Consider the following 18006-nt stretch of genomic DNA (forward strand, 5'->3'; position numbering starts at 1 on the left):
GCAAAGTTGAAGCTACACATACAGAACTTCTAATATTAATATATTTAAAAGTCAAACTGCCTGTGTTCTTCCAACAGTAATTTCAATGAAAGTAACCCCAGGTCCTAAAACTCTTTTCTAGACAGGTACCTTTCCACTGATCTCCATGCAAACATACAGTACTTGATCTCAAAAAGTGATAGATAGGAGTATCTTAAGGATCTGGATCAAGATCCATAAGAATGGGTACTGCGCCCGCACAGGAATCTTGTAGTAGAATGCCGTAGCTCGTTGAGGGGACCAAGCCCCGCCTCCATGCCTACAGCATGCTGTTTAATGGCGGGCCGGGTGCCATGTTCTTCAGTTCTTTTCTGACTGCCATTACGTTCAGTCCTTGGGCTGTCACTCCTCATCGGTAAAACTTCTTCATGTGAGTTCACCTATTTAAAAAATGAACTGTTAATTTTGGTGTTTGACTTGGGAACAGCTTCCGGACTTCGTCGATGTTGATATGACCTTTGAATGGATCAGCTGCAGGGGCACCTCTTGCATCGGCGACTTGGGGGACCAGGTCCCCTGGCTTACCTTATCATTTTCAAGAGTACCAACCCTGGAGATCCTTGCAACCCAAGTCTTACTTGCCTCTGGCATCTGCTGTGACTCCAGTTCGGACTGTCCAATCTCTAGCTGTGCAGTTTCTCTGTTGCAATGCAGACAGTCGCCTGGCCACCTATAAAGCTCTTAGTGAATACAACCACTCAGAGTGTTTTCAAAGGCAGACAAAATCACCTTAGTAAGTGGCTTAGTTTCAAAGCTTATGCAAGGACGCATGGGTTTCAACTTAGACAAGCCCCAATCAAGGATGTGCTCCTCTACTAGGGATATGCACGGAACTACGGAGGTGCGGTCCGGCACCAGGGTGTGTGTCTAGCTTTAAGGGCGGGTGAGGTAGTACTTGCCCCTCCTGCCGCTTCTCCCCCTCCCGCGCTCTACTTTGGAGCAAAGTTTTTGGGGTGGCAGCATTCCTCCCTGCCGCCCCTGCCCCCATCGTTGGCCGGAAAAAGTGGAAGTTGCCTCCACGCATGCGCCTGTTGCAGCGCACACGCGTCCATCGCCGCCGTGCACATGCGCCACAACGGGCGCATGCGTGGAGGCAACTTCCCCTTTTTCCGGCCAACGATGGGGGCAGGGGCGGCAGGGAGGAACGCTGCCACCCCAAAAACTTTGCTCCGAAGTAGAGCGCTGGAGGGGGGAAAGCAGCGGGAGGGGTAAGTACTACCCCCCCCTTAAAGCTAGACACCATCACCCCTGCCAGACCACAGGACCAGCCCAGTTTCGAACCGGTTCGGGGCCTCTAACATGGCCCTTGACCGGTTCCGTTTATATCACTATGCTCTACTTGACTAATCTAAAACCACATGGGTTGGCTAATGTTAAAGGTGCATCTAGCAGCACTCTCTTCAAAACTTTCAGGCTGAAATGGGAAGACTCTCTTTTCACACCCAGATAGTAAGGCTTTCCTGTAAGGCCTCATGAATTTGTATCTACCCATTCGCACACCTGTCAAACCGTGGAGCATATCCTTGGTCCTTTCAGCTTTAACCGAGGCCCCACTTGAACCAATGAGTTCTGCATCTATCAAGCTAGTGACTTTGAAAACTGCCTTCTTGCTTGCCATAACTACAGGCAAACACATTAGTGAATTGACAGCATTGCAGATTTATTTGCCATACACCAGAATCTATCCTGAAAAAGTGCTAATGTGTATGGACTCAGATTTTTTTAATCCAAGGTAGTGTCCAACTTCCACCTCAACCAGGACATTGTTCTCCCTATGTTCTTCAGGGATCCATCTACACTTTTAGAATGTGCAGTGCACTCATTGGATGTGCGGAGGGCACTTTTTATTTTACCTAGATGGCACTAAGGACCAAGCGTTTATTTGAGGCATACAAGGGCTCTGTGAGAGGCTCCTGCATTTCCAAAGAATGTCCAGATGGCTAGTTGAACTTATTCTGACACAGAATACGCAACCGGCTGAAGCAATCAAGGCCCACTCTATCCGTGCCTACGCTTCATCAGCTGCACACCTGTTGGGAGTAACCTTCACAGACATCTGTAAAGAAGCAACTTGGTCCACTGAGTTACCTTTTGTCAAGCATTATGCCATAGAAGTGCACTCTGCTGCTGAGGCGAGCTTTGGGAGAAGCGTTTTGAAGCGGGTGTTACAATAGCTACTACTGCACCTTCCTCCTCTTGGGAGCTAGCTAAACACCTATTCTTATGGATCTTGATCCAGATAACCAGGTTGCTCACCTGTAACTATTGATCTGGTAGAGATCCATTGACATCCATAAGACCTTCCCAGACCATCCCTCTGCAGTAGTGCTACACTATGTGTGTATTGAGTGTGCGCGCTAGTCTCCTTCAACGATGAACTCACCTGATTCCGGATGATCGTCCTCCATGGCAGTCGTCCACGAACTGAAGAACATGGTGCTTGGCCTACCTTTAGATAGCACGCTGTAGGGGGGGAGGCGGGGCGAACTGCGGCATTCTATCGCGAGGTTCCTGCGCAGGTGCAGTACCCATTCTTATGGATGTTGACAGATCTCTAGCGGATCAATAGTTACAGGTGAGCAACCTGTTTATGTACTAAATCTCCTCAAAGCATTCAGTGTAGCATATGTGCTCCTTGCAAGAGTACTTTGTAGGAATCAACATTTGTGCCATCTTTTTATTTAATTATTAGGGGAGTTAAAGAGTTATCAAAGATCCTGCAGAGCTGCCCTGTGCACACACAAAAAACCCTGCCAAAAAAGCAGCCTATCCCATACATGATTCCTTTTAAAATATATATATTGAATCTAGCTCAGTAGCGAAACTGAGCTAGATGGATAGCTGGTTTGGCTCAACATGTATTTTTAGCCTACTTTCCAGTAGGCTTATGAAATCAGCTGGCATTTGGTCCTTGTGTTCATCCGTGTGTGTCTTCCCCCCCGCCCCATCAACTTAGGGATATCTCAACAGCGTAGTTTGTGATGATGTCATCTACCCCAATTCAAGAGACCTAACTTTTGGACTGTCTAACCAATTTGAACCAAGTTTGGTACAGTTGTAGTGAGTGACACACAGGGACACCTCAACAGCATAGTTTGTGATGATGTCATCCACCCCAATTGAAGATGGCGGACACATGAATGTTTGAGGTGCAAGTGGGAACTGACTTGGACCAAATTTGGTACAATTGTAGAGATAGTGAAAGGAAAGTAGGCCGATTAGTTGTTGTTTTTAATGCAGTGATCTTCTTCAGTTTAAATCATCTCTTTGGACAAAGGCATTATTATCAGAATTGTTACTTATAGATGGGAGTTAAGGCTGAGAAACATGCCAAATGGTGCACGTTTGAGTTTTCCTAAGCATGGGTTAAGCTAAGCATGGGCTCAAGTATAGTTTATCTACCTTACCAAACAACATTAATTTTCATCCACATTTCGGAGCTCTGTATTGTAGCCTTAGGATAGTTTCACTGCCTTCTAAATTGAAAGCTGTTGTGTCTTTCAGCTTAACCTCCTACATACCGAATTGGCCAAACAGCTGGCAGACACGATGGTCCTCCCCATTATCCAGTTTCGTGAAAAAGATCTTACAGGTAATATCGGTCAGGTTCTTTTAGACTTGAGTTTTCTCTCCCCCCGCCCCCAGTTATCTTTTTCATAAAGTCCCGCCATAGAGCATTTGAGGATGACATCATTCAACAACAGCTGGAGGGCCAAGTTTGCCCAAGCCTGGTCTCAAGGCTATAACCAGAATGATAAAGGTAAAGTGTGCCGTCAAGTCGTTCTCGGTTGCTGCTATCAAGGCATCTCATTGGGTTATCCTCATCACGTGCTCCTGGGCAGGACTATGTAAATTCTAAATAGAAAGCCTATAAAGCCTGACGGGGATAACCCCTCCCCAGTTCTTATAGTCCTGCGTTGCTACTCCTGGCGCCCACAGAGCCCTGTGGTTTTCTTTGGTAGACTACAGGAGGGGTTTACCATTGCCGCCTCCTGCACAGTATGAGATGATGCCTTTCGGCATCTTCCTATATCGCTGCTGCCTGATATAGTACCAGCAGGTCCTCGAACCAACAACCTTCTGCTTGTTAGTCAAGCATTTTCCCCGCTGCGCCAATAAGTGGCTTCCTTTATTTCTAGCTCTGTGCAATTCAGCCATGTTCACTAGCTTTACCTGACTTGAGGAGCTTTTCTTGGAAATAAGGAAGAGTGTCCCTTTCTCCTTCTGGTTTTCATAGAGCAGGGCTGCTCAACTTCCGTCCTCCGGCTGTTTTTGGACTCCAGCTCCCATAATCTCCAGCCATAGTGGCCCATAGCCAGGGATTATGCGAGTTGTAGGGCCTATTGTCAACTTAGACAATGCTGAAATGAGGTCACTGGCTGGCAATCTAGTCCACTAATCATATTCCTGTCACTGCCATCCCTTCCCCCTCTCGGCAGCAAAAGGCTTCAGAGAGACTTTTGCGTGTGCACACATTGCACGCATGCGCAAAAGGCTTTCTGAAGCCTTTTGCTGCCGAGAGGGAGAAGGGGTGGCAGGGAGGTATCCTGCCGCCTCAAATGCGTACCAAAAAATGTGTGCCAGGAGGGGGAAAGCGGCGGGAGGGGTAAGTACACCCTCCCCCCACCCCACCCCGATGTTTGAACTGTGAACCCTGCCCCATGATCAGACTTGTCCGATACACCCTCCCCCGATCCCACCCTGACGTTCGAACCGTGAACCGCCCCATGATCAGACCGGTCCGGAGGCCTGTAGAATGGCCTCTGGACCGGTCCGTGCACATCATTAGTCTCCACTGACTGGCAGCAGCTTGCCATGGTTTCAGGTGGATGACCTGGGGATAGCAGGGATTCAACCTGGGAGCTTCTGCATGGAAGGCAGATGCTCTTCCACTGAGCATATGGCCCCACCCTCATGACGTCTTGTCAGTAGCTACTGGCCTCGATGGCTAAACTCCAGGTTCAAAGTCAGTACATTCTGAATATCAGTGGCAGGGGAGCAACAGTGAAAGAGGGCGACATGACCCACTTCTGGGTTTCCCAGAGGTATCTGGTTGGCCACTGTGGGAAAGAAGAAGCTGGACTCTGGTCTGATCTAGCAGGTCTCTTCTCATGTTCTTAAACTTTCTCACTGCTTCTTGCTCTAATGCACAAACTTGATTTGTCTTCTGTTTTTCCCTAGAAGTAAGCACTTTAAAGGACCTCTTTGGCCTTGCTAGCAATGGTACGTTCCACATTTTGTCTTTGGCTTGACTGAAGTTGGCTGATTTCACAACAGACATAGCATGCCTCTGCATGAAGCGTGATGCTAACTTGTGCTTTTGATGCTTGCAGAACATGATGTTTCCATGGCAAAGTACAGCCGGTTACCTAAAAAAAGAGAAAATGAAAAGGTGAGAAGTTTCATATGCTGGTTTAGTGAATGTAATTTAGTTACATTCATTGCATTTCGTTAATGTACTTGGCCAGACCACTTCTGGCTGACATCCTAACTAACAAAGCATGCGTGTTAGGAGACTCTGCAGAGATGCAACGGAGGGCCACACACAACTCCGTGGGGGCTGTTGTGGGAGCCAGCGACACTTCTACCTCTGCCCACACCCTGGAAGCGCTCTGTAAGAGAGGAAACACATCATTGCCCCTCAGTGATTGTATGGTGGAGGAGAGCTGGACTTGTGGTAGCAAGCATGACATGTCCCCTTTGCTAAGCAGGGTCTGCCCTGGTTGCATATGTATTGGAGACTAGCAGTGTGAGCACTGCAAGATATTCCCCTCAGGGGATGGAGCCGCTCTGGGAAGAGCATCTAGGTTCCAAGTTTCTTCCCTGGCATCTCCAAGATAGAGCTGAGAGAGATTCCTGCCTGCGACCTTGGAGAAGCTGCTTCCAGTCTGTGAAGACAATACTGAGCTAGCTGGACCAATCGTCTGACTCAGTATATGGCAGCTTCCTATGTTCCTAAACGGTCTGCTGATATTTGGATGCTCTTTGCAAACATTGTGTTGTTCAGCTGAAGGCAGAAGTTGCAAAAGAGGTGGCCAGTGCCCGGAGGAAGCAGCATCTCTCATCACTGCAGTATTACTGTGCCTTGAACGCGTTGCAGTACCGCAAGAGGATTGCCATGATGGAGCCCATGCTGGGATACACGCGCTCACAGGTATCAACCCTAAAATCCGGATTGTGGAAATCAGATGTATCCCATCAAGCAGGGGCGGGCAGACTCAAGGCTTCTAGGAGCTCCCTTTGTTTGCTTTGGGAACCTCCAGCACGAAATAGCAACTTGGGGAGGTGGAGCCAGAATTGCAGCTTGCTCAACAATTTAGGGGTGTGCACGGACGGCTCAGGCAGCCGGCTGCAGGGTGGGGAGCGGTCTCCGTAAAAAACAGGTAAGGAGCTCCTTACCTGCTCGTCCCCGCCTTGCTGCTCTTCCAGCAGTGGCACCTGCTCTCCAAAACTCCGCGTGCGGCTGTAGCGCTGTTCCCTGCAGCTTCCATGCAGCGTCGGCACACACATGGCGGGCGCCCATGCGGAGGCTGCAGGGAACAGCGCCACGGCCGCGCACGGTGTTTTGGAGAGCAGGTGCCACTGCTGGAAGAGCAGCGAGGCAGGGACGAGCAGGTAAGCAGCTCCTTCCCTGCTTTTTAAGGAGACCACTCCCCACCCCAATGGGGAACGCCGGCTCCCAAGCCAGACAGAATAAGGGATCTTAACATTGTAACTGTTGAGTTCCAGGAGAATTTTGCTACAAGATCGGGGGGGAGCAAGAGAGGTTTTTTTGTGGGGAAAGAGATTAGGGAGAAATAATGGGGGGGGGATGGATGCAGCCATCAGTACCCAAAGAAAGATTAGAAATGGTGTGCCCATGCCCCGCCCCAGCCCTCAGCTAGCCAGTCAGATTTGCCATATTTAAGGGACGGTGAAGGGAAGCTACTTCAGGTGAGCCCGGAAGCCGCCCGATGCCTGCAGCTGCTGTAAATCCAACTCTTATTCTCCCCTCCCCACACTTCCCCAGTTACTGCAGGCAGCTTGCTAAGCAGAGTCTTCAGAGGTAGTTCTTCTAAAATTCTTTTAAAAATATTTTTCAGATTAAGTTTTTTAAGAAGGGAGCAGAGATGTTTTCCAAGAAAATGGACAGCTTTTTGTCATCGGTTTCAAACATGGTTCAAAGGTAACAATAGATCATTTGGTTTATTTTTGGTGGTGGTGGTGGTGGTGGTGCTCCCCCCCCCCGCAAAAAAAGGTGACTATATTTGTGCCTCACATTTGTAGGATTCCTCGTGTTTGTAAGTTATGATAGTGACATGGCTTGACTTAATTTTTCTGCAGCGTACAGGAAGAATTGGATGCTGAGGCTGAAGCCATGCGGGTGTCTCAACAGGATCTGCTTTCAGTTGGCGAATCTGTATACACGCCTGATTTTGATGTGGCCTCACCTCTCATCAACAGAAACCTCATTCAGAAGGCTGGTTACCTAAACCTTAGGAAGTAAGGATGATGCTTGCCTTAGGGCCTGTTTATCTGAACTTGGTAGATTGGTTAATACTTCAGCTTGTTTATGGCAATGCTGTGAAACCAAATAGTTAAAAGACAAGAAAAGCGTTGATTATCTCAGGAGTTCTTAACCTTTTTGCATCTACAGACCCCAGTCTTTAAGTATTACCCATGTACCCCCATTACATTTACATAAAAGTATTTCCATAAGCCTCCAGCAAACATTAGAGCAGGGATTCCCAACCAGTGATACGCCAGATGTTGATGAACTACAACTCCCACCACCCCCAGCTTCAATTTATTGTGGCTGGGGATGATGGGAGTTGTAGTTCAGCAACATCTGGAGTATCACTGGTTGGGAAACCCTGCATTGGAGAAAAAGTACTTGAGGTGGTTATTTTTAAGGATTTTATTCTGGCTCATGAGAAAGTAAATAAAATTCAACACAGCAAAGGTAGTCTGTGGACCACCCGGACCACCCCATGGACCTCCAGAGAGTCCATGGATCCCAGTTTAAGGACCCCTGTGATTCTTTAATGTCTCCTATTTAGTGGAATAATGAAGAGTGCATTTGTGTTTACAAGAATATGAAATTAAAGGTGAAGGTGTGCCATCGAGTTGGTGTTGACTCCTGGCGACTAGGGGTGTGCATGGTCCGGTGGGCCCCCGGTCCGGCACGGGGGGACAGTTTCTTTAAGTGGGGGGGTGGCAGTACTCCCCCCCCGCCACTCTTCCCCCTCCGGCGCTCGTCCTTTGTAAAATCTTATTGGGGCGGCAGAGTTCTTCCCTGCCACCCCTGCCCCCGTCGTTGTTAGTTAAGGCTTTAACGAGACGGGCGCTAGTGGCGCGCATGCGTCCTCCTCGGCGCGCACGCTCGTCTCTGATGCTGCCGCGCGCGCCCCGCATACGTCACGGCACGCGCGCGGCAGCGTCAGAGACGAGCGCGCGCGCCGAGGAGGACGCATGCGCGCCGCTAGCGCCCGTCTCGTTAAAGCCTTAACTAACAACGACGGGGGCAGGGGCGGCAGGGAAGAACTCTGCCGCCCCAATAGGATTTTACAAAGGACGAGCGCCGGAGGGGGAAGAGCGGCGGGGGGGGAGTACTACCACACACACACACACGCTTAAAGAAACAGCCCCCCCCCGTGCCGGCGGTCTTTTCTGTTGTGGTGGACCAAAACCGTGCACACTCCTACTGGCGACCACAGAGCCATGTGGTTTTCTTTGGTAGGATACAGGAGGGCTTTACCATTGCCCTCTCTCGCGCAGTATGAGATGCCTTTCAGCATCTTCCTATATCACTGCTGCCTGATATAGGTATTTCCCATAATCTGGGAAACATGCCAGAGGGGATTCAGACCAGCAACCTCTTGCTCCCTAGGCAAGTGACATCCCTGCTGTGCCATTAGGTGGCTTTTACAAGAAGATAGAGAGATGTTATTTAAAGTGGTGTGTGTATATGGGTTGTGGGTGTGTGTGGATTGGCCTTGGAGGATACCTGCCCATTTATCTCCCTCACCCCCAATCCTTTCCGTGGTGAGGGGGAGCGGATTCTGCTAACTGCTGATGACCAGGGTGACCTTGAAACTACGTTGTGGTGTTCTTTCCAGTAAAACAGGCCTAGTGACTACAACATGGGACCGGCTGTACTTCTTCACTCAAGGTGGAAACCTGATGTGTCAGCCCAGGGGAGCTGTAGCTGGGGGACTGATCCAAGATCTGGACAACTGTTCTGTGATGGCAGTCGATTGTGAAGACCGACGATACTGCTTTCAGATTACCACTCCAACAGGGAAACTGTGCGTATTTCAGGACTCCTGCTAGCGAACAACCTTTCTGCCAGAAAGAGGGTTCACGTGGTGTAATTTGGATAGGAATTGCATGGTGTCCTTTGCGTGTGTCTGGCTGCATTGACTGAGCTCCTGTGACTGTAACTTGAACCTTCAGGGGCATCTCTGGTTCTCTAAAACAAGTTGCTCCAGACTGTACAATTCCTTGGGGTATTTTGGTGCCACTTTTTCACGTAGTTTTAAGACTTGCAATCCAGAGTCCCACGATTTGCTGGTGCCAACCGGCAGCGGCTTCCAAATGGGATGCATTGGCCACTGCATCTGTGTGCCACTTAGATCTTTTGATGAGGCCCTGTTCTGAATTCCATCCTATGGAGTGGCTAGATCAGCCGCCAACACGAGCACAGGGCCTTTCCCCTTGTGGTCCCAATCTTGTGTAATTCTCTTCTGAGAGACGTTTGTACAGCCTCCTCCCTGCTGGCCTCTCAATGGCAAGTTGAAACACATCTGTTTCATTTGGCCTTTGAAACTGCTGTTACGTCCCACTTTGTACTGATTTTTGTTGTGCTGCGGTGTTCTCATTGTTGGAATTTGGTTTTATGACATGACTTTTATTTGCATATATTAACTTTGTAAAGCTATGTGTTTGGGTTTTTTTAATGACTAGAAGTCTATAAACATTTTTAAATAAATGAAATAGACGCAGGCCTGCTCAGCTTCGGCCTCCCAGCTGTTTTTGGATTACAACCCCCAACAATCCCCAGCCTCAGTGGCCAATAGCCAGGGATTATGGGAGTTGTAGGCCAACGTCTGCAGGAGGGCTGAAGTTGAGCAGCCCTGAAATAGAGGATGCTATTGCTGCCAATTCATCTTCTGAAATGGCCTATGGCATTTGGCTGCCTACTGTGGCTAAGACGGTTCTGCCAGCCATCTGTTCTTAGTTCTTAGACAGTTCTTAGGTTTGCATCCCACCCAGTGTTTTCTGCCTCCTCCTCCAGCCCCCGTTTTACTGGATTGACTTCATAGCCTTGGGATTGCTTTAATGAAAGGCGGCATATAAATTTAACAATAAATAAATAAATAAATAGCAATTTAAAAAACGCTTAAATATGATGGAGCCTTTCGGATTTTTAGCAACCTCGCTTTACACATTCACTCTGTGCATGAATGGATTGTGTGTGCCCAAACCGTGATATAAGACAGAAAAATAACATCAGTGGTTTCCTTTACAGGGGCATAACCCTTCAAGCAGAAAGCAAAAAAGAGTACGAGGAGGTGAGCATATTTCACTGTGTAACATTTTCTTCATTTCTTTGGTGCAGTGCATAACTCAAGAACTTTGCTTTTGTTGTTGTGTTGCTCTTGCAGTGGATATGTGCAATCAACAACATCTCCCGGCAGATCTATCTTACTGACAATCCTGAGGTGAGGGTCTTTGAGTTTCGACTAAATGTATGCATTTTATTATAAATGAGTTCTCAGGGATTCAGTGTTCACTCGGGCACCTAGAAGGCTGTGCTTCTGTTTCCTTTTAGGCAGTTGCCATCAAGTTAAATCAGACAGCACTACAGGCCGTGACCCCAGTCACAAGCTTTGGGAAGAAACAGGAACCTCCGTGCCCCAGGTAATACTTTACGTTTGGGCCGTCTGATTAGCCTTGGGTTATATATGAATGCTCCCTGCAGGTAGAAAATCAGCATGTCAGGGAGAAGAATATAGTATTTTCTTTTACATGGTAACTTTGTATTAGCAGGAAGTTTTGGGCAGGAGGAACAATCCATCGTGATTTCCCTCGCTGGCATTCTGAAGTGGTGTATTTCATTTTGTGTTGTACGGCATGGATATTTCGCAATGTGAATAAAAACACACATGTGATGTATGTGCACTTGGGATTCCACGCAGCCAAGTACAGATCATTCTTCATCCCAACAACCTATTTCTTATATAGTAACCCTGATCTGAAGCTCAGGGCACATGCTCAAAGTGAGTTAGTAAGGATTAATTACCTCTTAACAGCCTTTAGCCTTTCAGATATTTTGAATACACATTGAACATATGACACTTGTTGTCTTCTACTGAGTTGGTCCATCTAGATCAGCACTAGGGAGCAGCTGGGACGGGTGGGACAGGGTGATGGTAAATGAGCCACAGGTCTGGCTCATCCCCATTATCATCTGTCCAGCCCTGCCAGCACACTCTGCCTTGTCTCACCCTCCGCAGGGTTATCCCTTGGTGCACACACTAGCTATACTTAAGAGAACGTCGTCTTCGCTATAAACCCCACCGCTCATTGAGATCATCTGGAGAGGTTCGTCTGCAGTTGCCACCGGCTCGTCTGGTGGCTACTTGGGGACGGGCCTTCTCCGTTGCTGCCCTAAGGCATTTGGAACACACTTCCTGCTGAAATAAGAGCCTCCCCATCGCTTACGACTTTTAAAAGGGCAGTCAAGACTCATTTGTTCACCCAGGCTTTTAATTAGATACTGTTTTAATTGTGTTTTAATAGTTTTAACTTTTTAATTTTAATTGTTGAAATGTTTTATTCTTTTATTGGCTGTTTTTATTGTTTGTAAACCGCCCAGAGAACTTGTGTTTTGGGCGGTATATAAATGTATTAAACAAACCAGCCACATCTGTCAGTACTGTAGTAGTACCCCTGCTAACTGCACAAAGAGGCACTTCTGGTGTCTGTCTTGCGTGTCTTTTTTAGATTGTGAGCCCTTTGGGGACAATATCTGTGTCGTATTCGTATACCTTCTGCAGTAGCTTTCTAAGGTTTCAGACAAGAGTCTTTACTAGCCCTGGTGAAGCCATGAGTTGAACCTGGGGCCTTCTGCGTGCAGAGCATGTGCTTTACCACTAAGCAATGGCCCATCCAATATTTATTTCACCATGTCAATCCAAACCCTGAGTGCCAGTTTACTGTACCCAGCTGCGTTTTCCATTCACCAGTCCTTCCCTTTCAGTTTTGATAGCATTGCCCTTTTTTTTCATACAGAGCCATTTTCTTTTATCTTGTTTTAGCCAGGATGTGAAGAATGTGGAGATGCAGAATGACAGGCCAGTTCCAAACGAGCCTGCCAGCATTCCAGAGTCCGTCGAGTTAATTGCCCCAGGAACACCCATTCAGTTTGACATTGTGCTTCCTGCAACAGAGTTCCTGGATCAGAACCGGGGTGGCAGGTACAATCCATGAGAAAAAGCTGTCCTTTGACAAGTGCTCCCTTCCTCCTGATGGTGCCTTTTTTCAGTGTATCAGAAGATGCTCCTGTATCAGCAATAGCTCTTTGTGTGTTACAGGCGCACAAACCCATTTGGAGAGTCTGAAGATGGCAAGAAAGAGGATGAGTCTGGTAAGTACTATTGACGCTTGGAAGAAAAAGCCAGGCGGGTCAACCTTCTGCCCCAAAGGGATGGCTGCCTGCCTATCATCCTCCCACCAGCCATCCTTAATAATGACCCCTTGTGGCCACCTAATTCTGTGCCTTAAGCAGAGAGCTGATACACTGCTGTGAACTTGTGAAGGTATCTGCAGAGCAAGGCCCTTCAGACTGTAGCAAGGTAAAAAAAGTCACAAGGTCAGTTTGATCAGGAAGATGACTCCCTTTCCCATGTCAAATGTCCCATTCTCCATTGACCAAGGCAGGTCCTTGGGACAGAGCATAAGAACCACCTGAGTCAGGCCATTGGTTGATCTAGCTCAGCATTGTCTACACTGATTGGCATCTGCCCTCCAGGGGTCTTTCTTTGCCAAATCTGGAGATGCGAGGGATTGAACCTGGGACCTTCTGTATGCAAAATGTGGGCTCTGCCACTGAGCCATCATGTCTATTCAGATGCTGAATACTGGACTTCTAAGTTAAGGACTTCTCACCTGCAGATGTGCACAGGCTCACTTGTCAGACAAATACTACTGAGTGCTTACAAGTAGGGCATAGGAAACGATTTTCCCTGGTGTTTGTCCCTAGCATCTGGAGTTTGGAAGCATGCTGCCTCAGTACATGGGAGCCAGACAAGAGAGGGGGTCTGATGGGGACTGGTGATGAAGTCATCTGATCAGCATCCTGAGGTCTGCTGCAAATCCTGTTTGCTTTCCACTTGGTAGATTTTTGGACCAGATGTACTTGTCAGGCATAGGATGTGGCCTTCACAACATGACCGCAACTCATTCTGTCTGCTGTTGCCGCCACATGTAAGAATAGAATCTAGTCCAAGGCTGCACAAATCTGGCCCTCCTGCAGATTTGAACTACACATTCCATCATCCCTTACTGTTGACCACCACAGCTGGAGATGATGGGAGTTGTAGTCCAGCTGCTGAAGTTGCGCAGCCCTGATCTAGCCGAACAAAATGGGCTCAGTCCTGATATGCATTTACATGACTTGGTTGCTCATCGTTTCACATCTCATTCTCATTGGTGACATGCAGCTGGATGTGTGAAGAGCTCCCTTTGCAAAGCGTTGTGCCTGAAAGCTCTCCCTGGTGTTTGGGCACATTCACACGTACCACTTGATGCTGCAGTCCTCAAGCAATGAGCGTGTGTGTGTGTGTGCGCGCACTGGCCCCTGGAACACTCAGGTTCTTTTTGTTAACCTTGAGACAACTTCAATAACTTGAGAAGCAAATGTAAACTGGGAAGAGAAAGATACTCCTTCCTCATCTTTTTCCTCCCCAGATTCACTCTTGAAGCAGATGTTTGTTGTTCGATTCCTGGGATCGATGGCTGTCAAATCTGATCACACTGTCGAGGTGATCTACGAAGCAATGAGGCAGGTGCTGGCAGCTCGGGCCATTCACAACATCTTCCGTACAACAGAATCACACCTCTTGGTCACCAGCAATGACCTGAAGTAAGCAACACTTTCTTGCCTGCCTACTTAACTTTTTGGCACGCGCTCTCTCCCCCCCATCCCCAATTTTTCCCAGGATATTCCCCACTAGCCACCTCCATCCTAAGCACATTACCCTGGGAAGTCTAATTGATTTCAGTGCATCCAGCTTCCAAGGAAATGTGTATAGGATCAGGGTGTTGGAATCATTCTAAGTTACTCCATGCTGGCAAGTAAAGTTTTGAAGTTTAGGAAGAACAATGTGGAGGGAGGTCTGTGCTTGGTGTCTTAATTTGGAATCCACCATGTGTTACTTAAACTTGGTAATACTGCAGTGCTCGTAAAGCATCTGCAATGTGTGCCTTGGTTGGTGGGAGGCTTTTGTTCCCTGCAATCTTAAAAGATTGTAGCTGGTTTGTTTATGCAAGAGGTACAATCCCAAGAGAGAAATCCCATTGATATCAGCTGGAATTAAGGGGCATCTAATTTCCTGTGTGGTCACTGTGTTCTCCGGCTTGGATTTCATTCAACATCTGAAGTGCTGTGTGTTATCTTCACCGTAGCTGCAAGCCTACCTTGTTAATAAATGACTAGAGTTAACTCATTAGCTTTTATTATTAATAAATTTATTTATTTATTATCTCTGTGTAACTGCTCTGAGCCATTTTTGGAAGGGCGGTACAGAAATCAAATTTATTATTATTATTATTATCATCATCATTATTATTAATGATAATAATTAGAACTGCTAAGAGAAGTTTTCTATTACAAGTCTGCTTCTGGCCGAATATGAGGACAGATGGTAGGGATGGAAGAGCAACAGTTCCACATCAGATAGCAACATTCTCTAGATTTGAAAGCTGGATAGAAATATTTGGGTTCTGGAGTTCTGAGCTTCTGGTTCTGGAGCTCTGAGAAGCTCAATGTCTCTGTGCAGACCAACAGAGAAGGAAGTGAGACAGCTGGCCATGCTTTTCATCTGGGCTTTTACTGGTTCTAAGGATAGGAGTAGGAAAACTTCAAAATTCTAGATGTTGGCATTCCATTCTAAGGGTCTAGGTAATGTTTCTAACCTTGTTCAGGACTACAGCCTTGATTTTAGAATGCCCTCCCTAGGAAGGCTCACCTGGCAGTAACTGTGATGTCATCAGGCATATTTCCCAGGGTGTGGTGTGAGGGCAGATGATGCAGCCAACATGCTGAAGCTAAGCAGGTCTGGATCTGGTTAATGCCAGGATGGGGACTGCCTAGTTATGTATTTCATGCCACCTTAAGTTTCACCTTGGAAGAAAGGCAAGATATGCATGTAACAAATAACCTAGAATCCAGTACATAGCATAAACTGGTTTTTAATCTGTAAATCTGATTTTAACTGGGTCTAGTTTAACTGAATTTTGTTAACTTTGTATTGTTTTATCTGCTTTGTCTTGCAAACCGCCCCGAGCAGTATCGTACTAGAGGGGTGGGTTATTTTCATATTTTAAATAGATGAAATAAGCATTAGTTTTATTTTCTGAATCTTTTAAACTTTTTATTGGTGCTTCTTTGGTTTGTCATTTTAATTGTAATTTCATATATTTTTATTATTGTGCAGTGCCCTAACCGTTTTACTGAAGGGTTGCCTAGAGATTTCTTAAAATCTTTGACCTTGTGTCATGAACCCTGCTGCCTATTAAGATCATTAGGGGAGGTCTGATTACAGTGACAGTTTGAAACTGGGCCTTCTCTCTGCCTGCCCCAGAGCTTTGGAATATGCTCCCTGTCAAAATAAGAGCCTCTCCATCTTTGGTTGCTTTTAAAAAGACCCTCAAGACACACCTGTTTTCTCCAGGCTTTTAACTGAAATTAGCTGTTTTTATCTCATGAAATTAACTTTATTATGAGAAATTGATTTGTATTTACTGTGTCTTATATTTGAGTTAAATTGTGTACACAGCCTAGAGATACACACAAGGCAGTATCTAAATATGATAAATACAATAAACAAACAGTGGGGAAGGCAACCACATAATTCCTGTACGCCCAACTCAGCACTAGTCTTGCACTGCTCCTGTGACTGACTGTTGCTCAGAATGAAATCTAGCATTGTTAGCAGCAGTCTACAGCACCAGACAGTTGATTCACTGAGCACACAGACATTCCAGTTACATACTTCAACAGCAAAGATTTATGGGCCCGTACATGATCTGGAGAAGGGGCTCTGATCCAGTTGTAACAGGTCTTGAATCACAACTAACTTGTTCCATTTGGTTTTAGTGGGACTTAGTCACAACCAGCTTGAGCTAGATCGGGGTCTCTGTACTTTCTTCTCCTTAGGTTTTCAGAAGAAACTCACATATTTCCCCCTTTTTTAATATACTTATTTTTACTGCAGATTAATAGATCCTCAAACTCAAGTTACAAGAACAAGTGTAAGTATATTACCTATTTGCAATATGGGAACTGCAATCATAAGTTATCCCTACTAAATAAGCAAAGAGGTACCCTTTTTAGAATGGTGGTTCTCTTATATTTAGCAAGGGGAGAGCAACTGGCCCTATCCAGCCCCAGCACAGCATCCCTCCAGAGGTTGTTGCCAATGTCTATCTTGTGTTTTTTTAGATTGTGAGCCCTTTTGGAACAGGGAGTCATCTATCTTTCTTATTTTTCTATAAAAACCACTTTGAGAAATGTTGTTGAATAGTGGGGAAACGATTAGAGAAAGTTTAAACACAACTTCAGATCCTAGGCTCTTGTTGCCAGTGGGGAAAAGATTAGAGAAACATTTACTAGTCTTAAAATTCTCCAACCTGTTTTTCCAGTTTGAGCTTGCCAGTGTGACACAGTTTGCTGCTCATCAAGAGAACAAGAGGCTGATTGGGTTTGTAGTGTGCATCTCGGAGTCTCCAGGTGAAGATTCTATCAGTGCATATGTATTTGAGAGCAACACTGAAGGAGAAAAGGTGTGAACGTGGCTTTGTTAAAATTTATATTTATATACAGGAGAACTCCCTTATTCATGGGGGTTCCATTCCATGGGGATGCGGGGGGGGTGGGGCGTGGATAACAAATCTGCAAATAACAGGGCATGAGGGCAATGGGAATTGGGGAGGGGGGGTTAAGTTCCTGGATGCCGAAAATCACGGGTCTTGCCCCATTTCCCTCCCAGAGTGCCCTACTGTCTTTAGTCACCCATGGTACCAAAAACATTGGCCCCAAATCTGCCAGAAATCATGGCTTTTGTACCATAAAATGGCTCCTGATCTGTAGTCAAAATGATGGCTAGAAATGATCTCCAAGGTCAGCCACCCCAACCGGCAGATATGTGGATTTAAGTTCTCCTGTACTGTCCTTCATCCCAAGACTCCGTAAACAAAATTCAACAAAACATAAAACAGGACGTAACTAGAAATTGCGTAGCTAAAAACATTTTCTGTTTAAGTGGGAATTGAAGTTCATAAAATTGACTGCTCCAAGGTTCCGTTTGCCATCGCAGTTTGGGCAATAAGCACATAAGAGTGTGGGGAGGGAGATCCATGATTGATTTCTTAGCAATTCCTTTGATTCATTTCCCTTTCAAGTTGAAAGTTTGCCTTTCAACATAACCTTGAGCGGAGCAGCTCCTCTGTTATCTTTAGAGGAACTCAGTTTGTTGTGGTCCAGCCTGCCTTTTTTCCTAACCCCAGGCCTGGAAGCAAGACTTTAATCAGCTTGTTTGGTTACTGGTTACCAAACTCCTTGCAAATCTTCTACAGCACACCCACAAGCCCCAGCTTCCTGTTTGGGAATTGCTGCCTTATTCCCCTGCTTTATTTCTTAAGAGATCAAGCACATAAACCACACTGCTTATAGTGCTAGTGCTAGGAAATAAATATAGGACA

General features: G+C 46.5%; 1 protein-coding gene across 2 annotated transcripts in view; it reads left to right on the forward strand.

The window, feature by feature from the left end:
• The window catches only part of APPL2 (adaptor protein, phosphotyrosine interacting with PH domain and leucine zipper 2), a 41045-nt gene that overhangs the window by 19226 nt on the left and 3813 nt on the right, over nucleotides 1–18006 (forward strand). Inside the window, exons 5-19 of one of the 2 annotated variants that reach the window (XM_053256484.1) lie at nucleotides 3544–3631; nucleotides 5221–5262; nucleotides 5373–5431; nucleotides 6047–6193; nucleotides 7122–7204; nucleotides 7363–7521; nucleotides 9138–9326; nucleotides 10550–10592; nucleotides 10686–10742; nucleotides 10853–10941; nucleotides 12342–12500; nucleotides 12618–12670; nucleotides 13993–14167; nucleotides 16521–16557; nucleotides 16948–17088. In XM_053256484.1, the coding sequence (XP_053112459.1) occupies nucleotides 3544–3631; nucleotides 5221–5262; nucleotides 5373–5431; nucleotides 6047–6193; nucleotides 7122–7204; nucleotides 7363–7521; nucleotides 9138–9326; nucleotides 10550–10592; nucleotides 10686–10742; nucleotides 10853–10941; nucleotides 12342–12500; nucleotides 12618–12670; nucleotides 13993–14167; nucleotides 16521–16557; nucleotides 16948–17088 (1521 nt within the window). The remainder of the gene's footprint in view (nucleotides 1–3543; nucleotides 3632–5220; nucleotides 5263–5372; nucleotides 5432–6046; nucleotides 6194–7121; nucleotides 7205–7362; nucleotides 7522–9137; nucleotides 9327–10549; nucleotides 10593–10685; nucleotides 10743–10852; nucleotides 10942–12341; nucleotides 12501–12617; nucleotides 12671–13992; nucleotides 14168–16520; nucleotides 16558–16947; nucleotides 17089–18006) is intronic. The other variant, XM_053256485.1, reaches the window with a different exon arrangement.

The sequence above is a fragment of the Hemicordylus capensis genome, chromosome 5 (genome assembly GCF_027244095.1).
Source record: "Hemicordylus capensis ecotype Gifberg chromosome 5, rHemCap1.1.pri, whole genome shotgun sequence".
NCBI lineage: Eukaryota > Metazoa > Chordata > Lepidosauria > Squamata > Cordylidae > Hemicordylus > Hemicordylus capensis.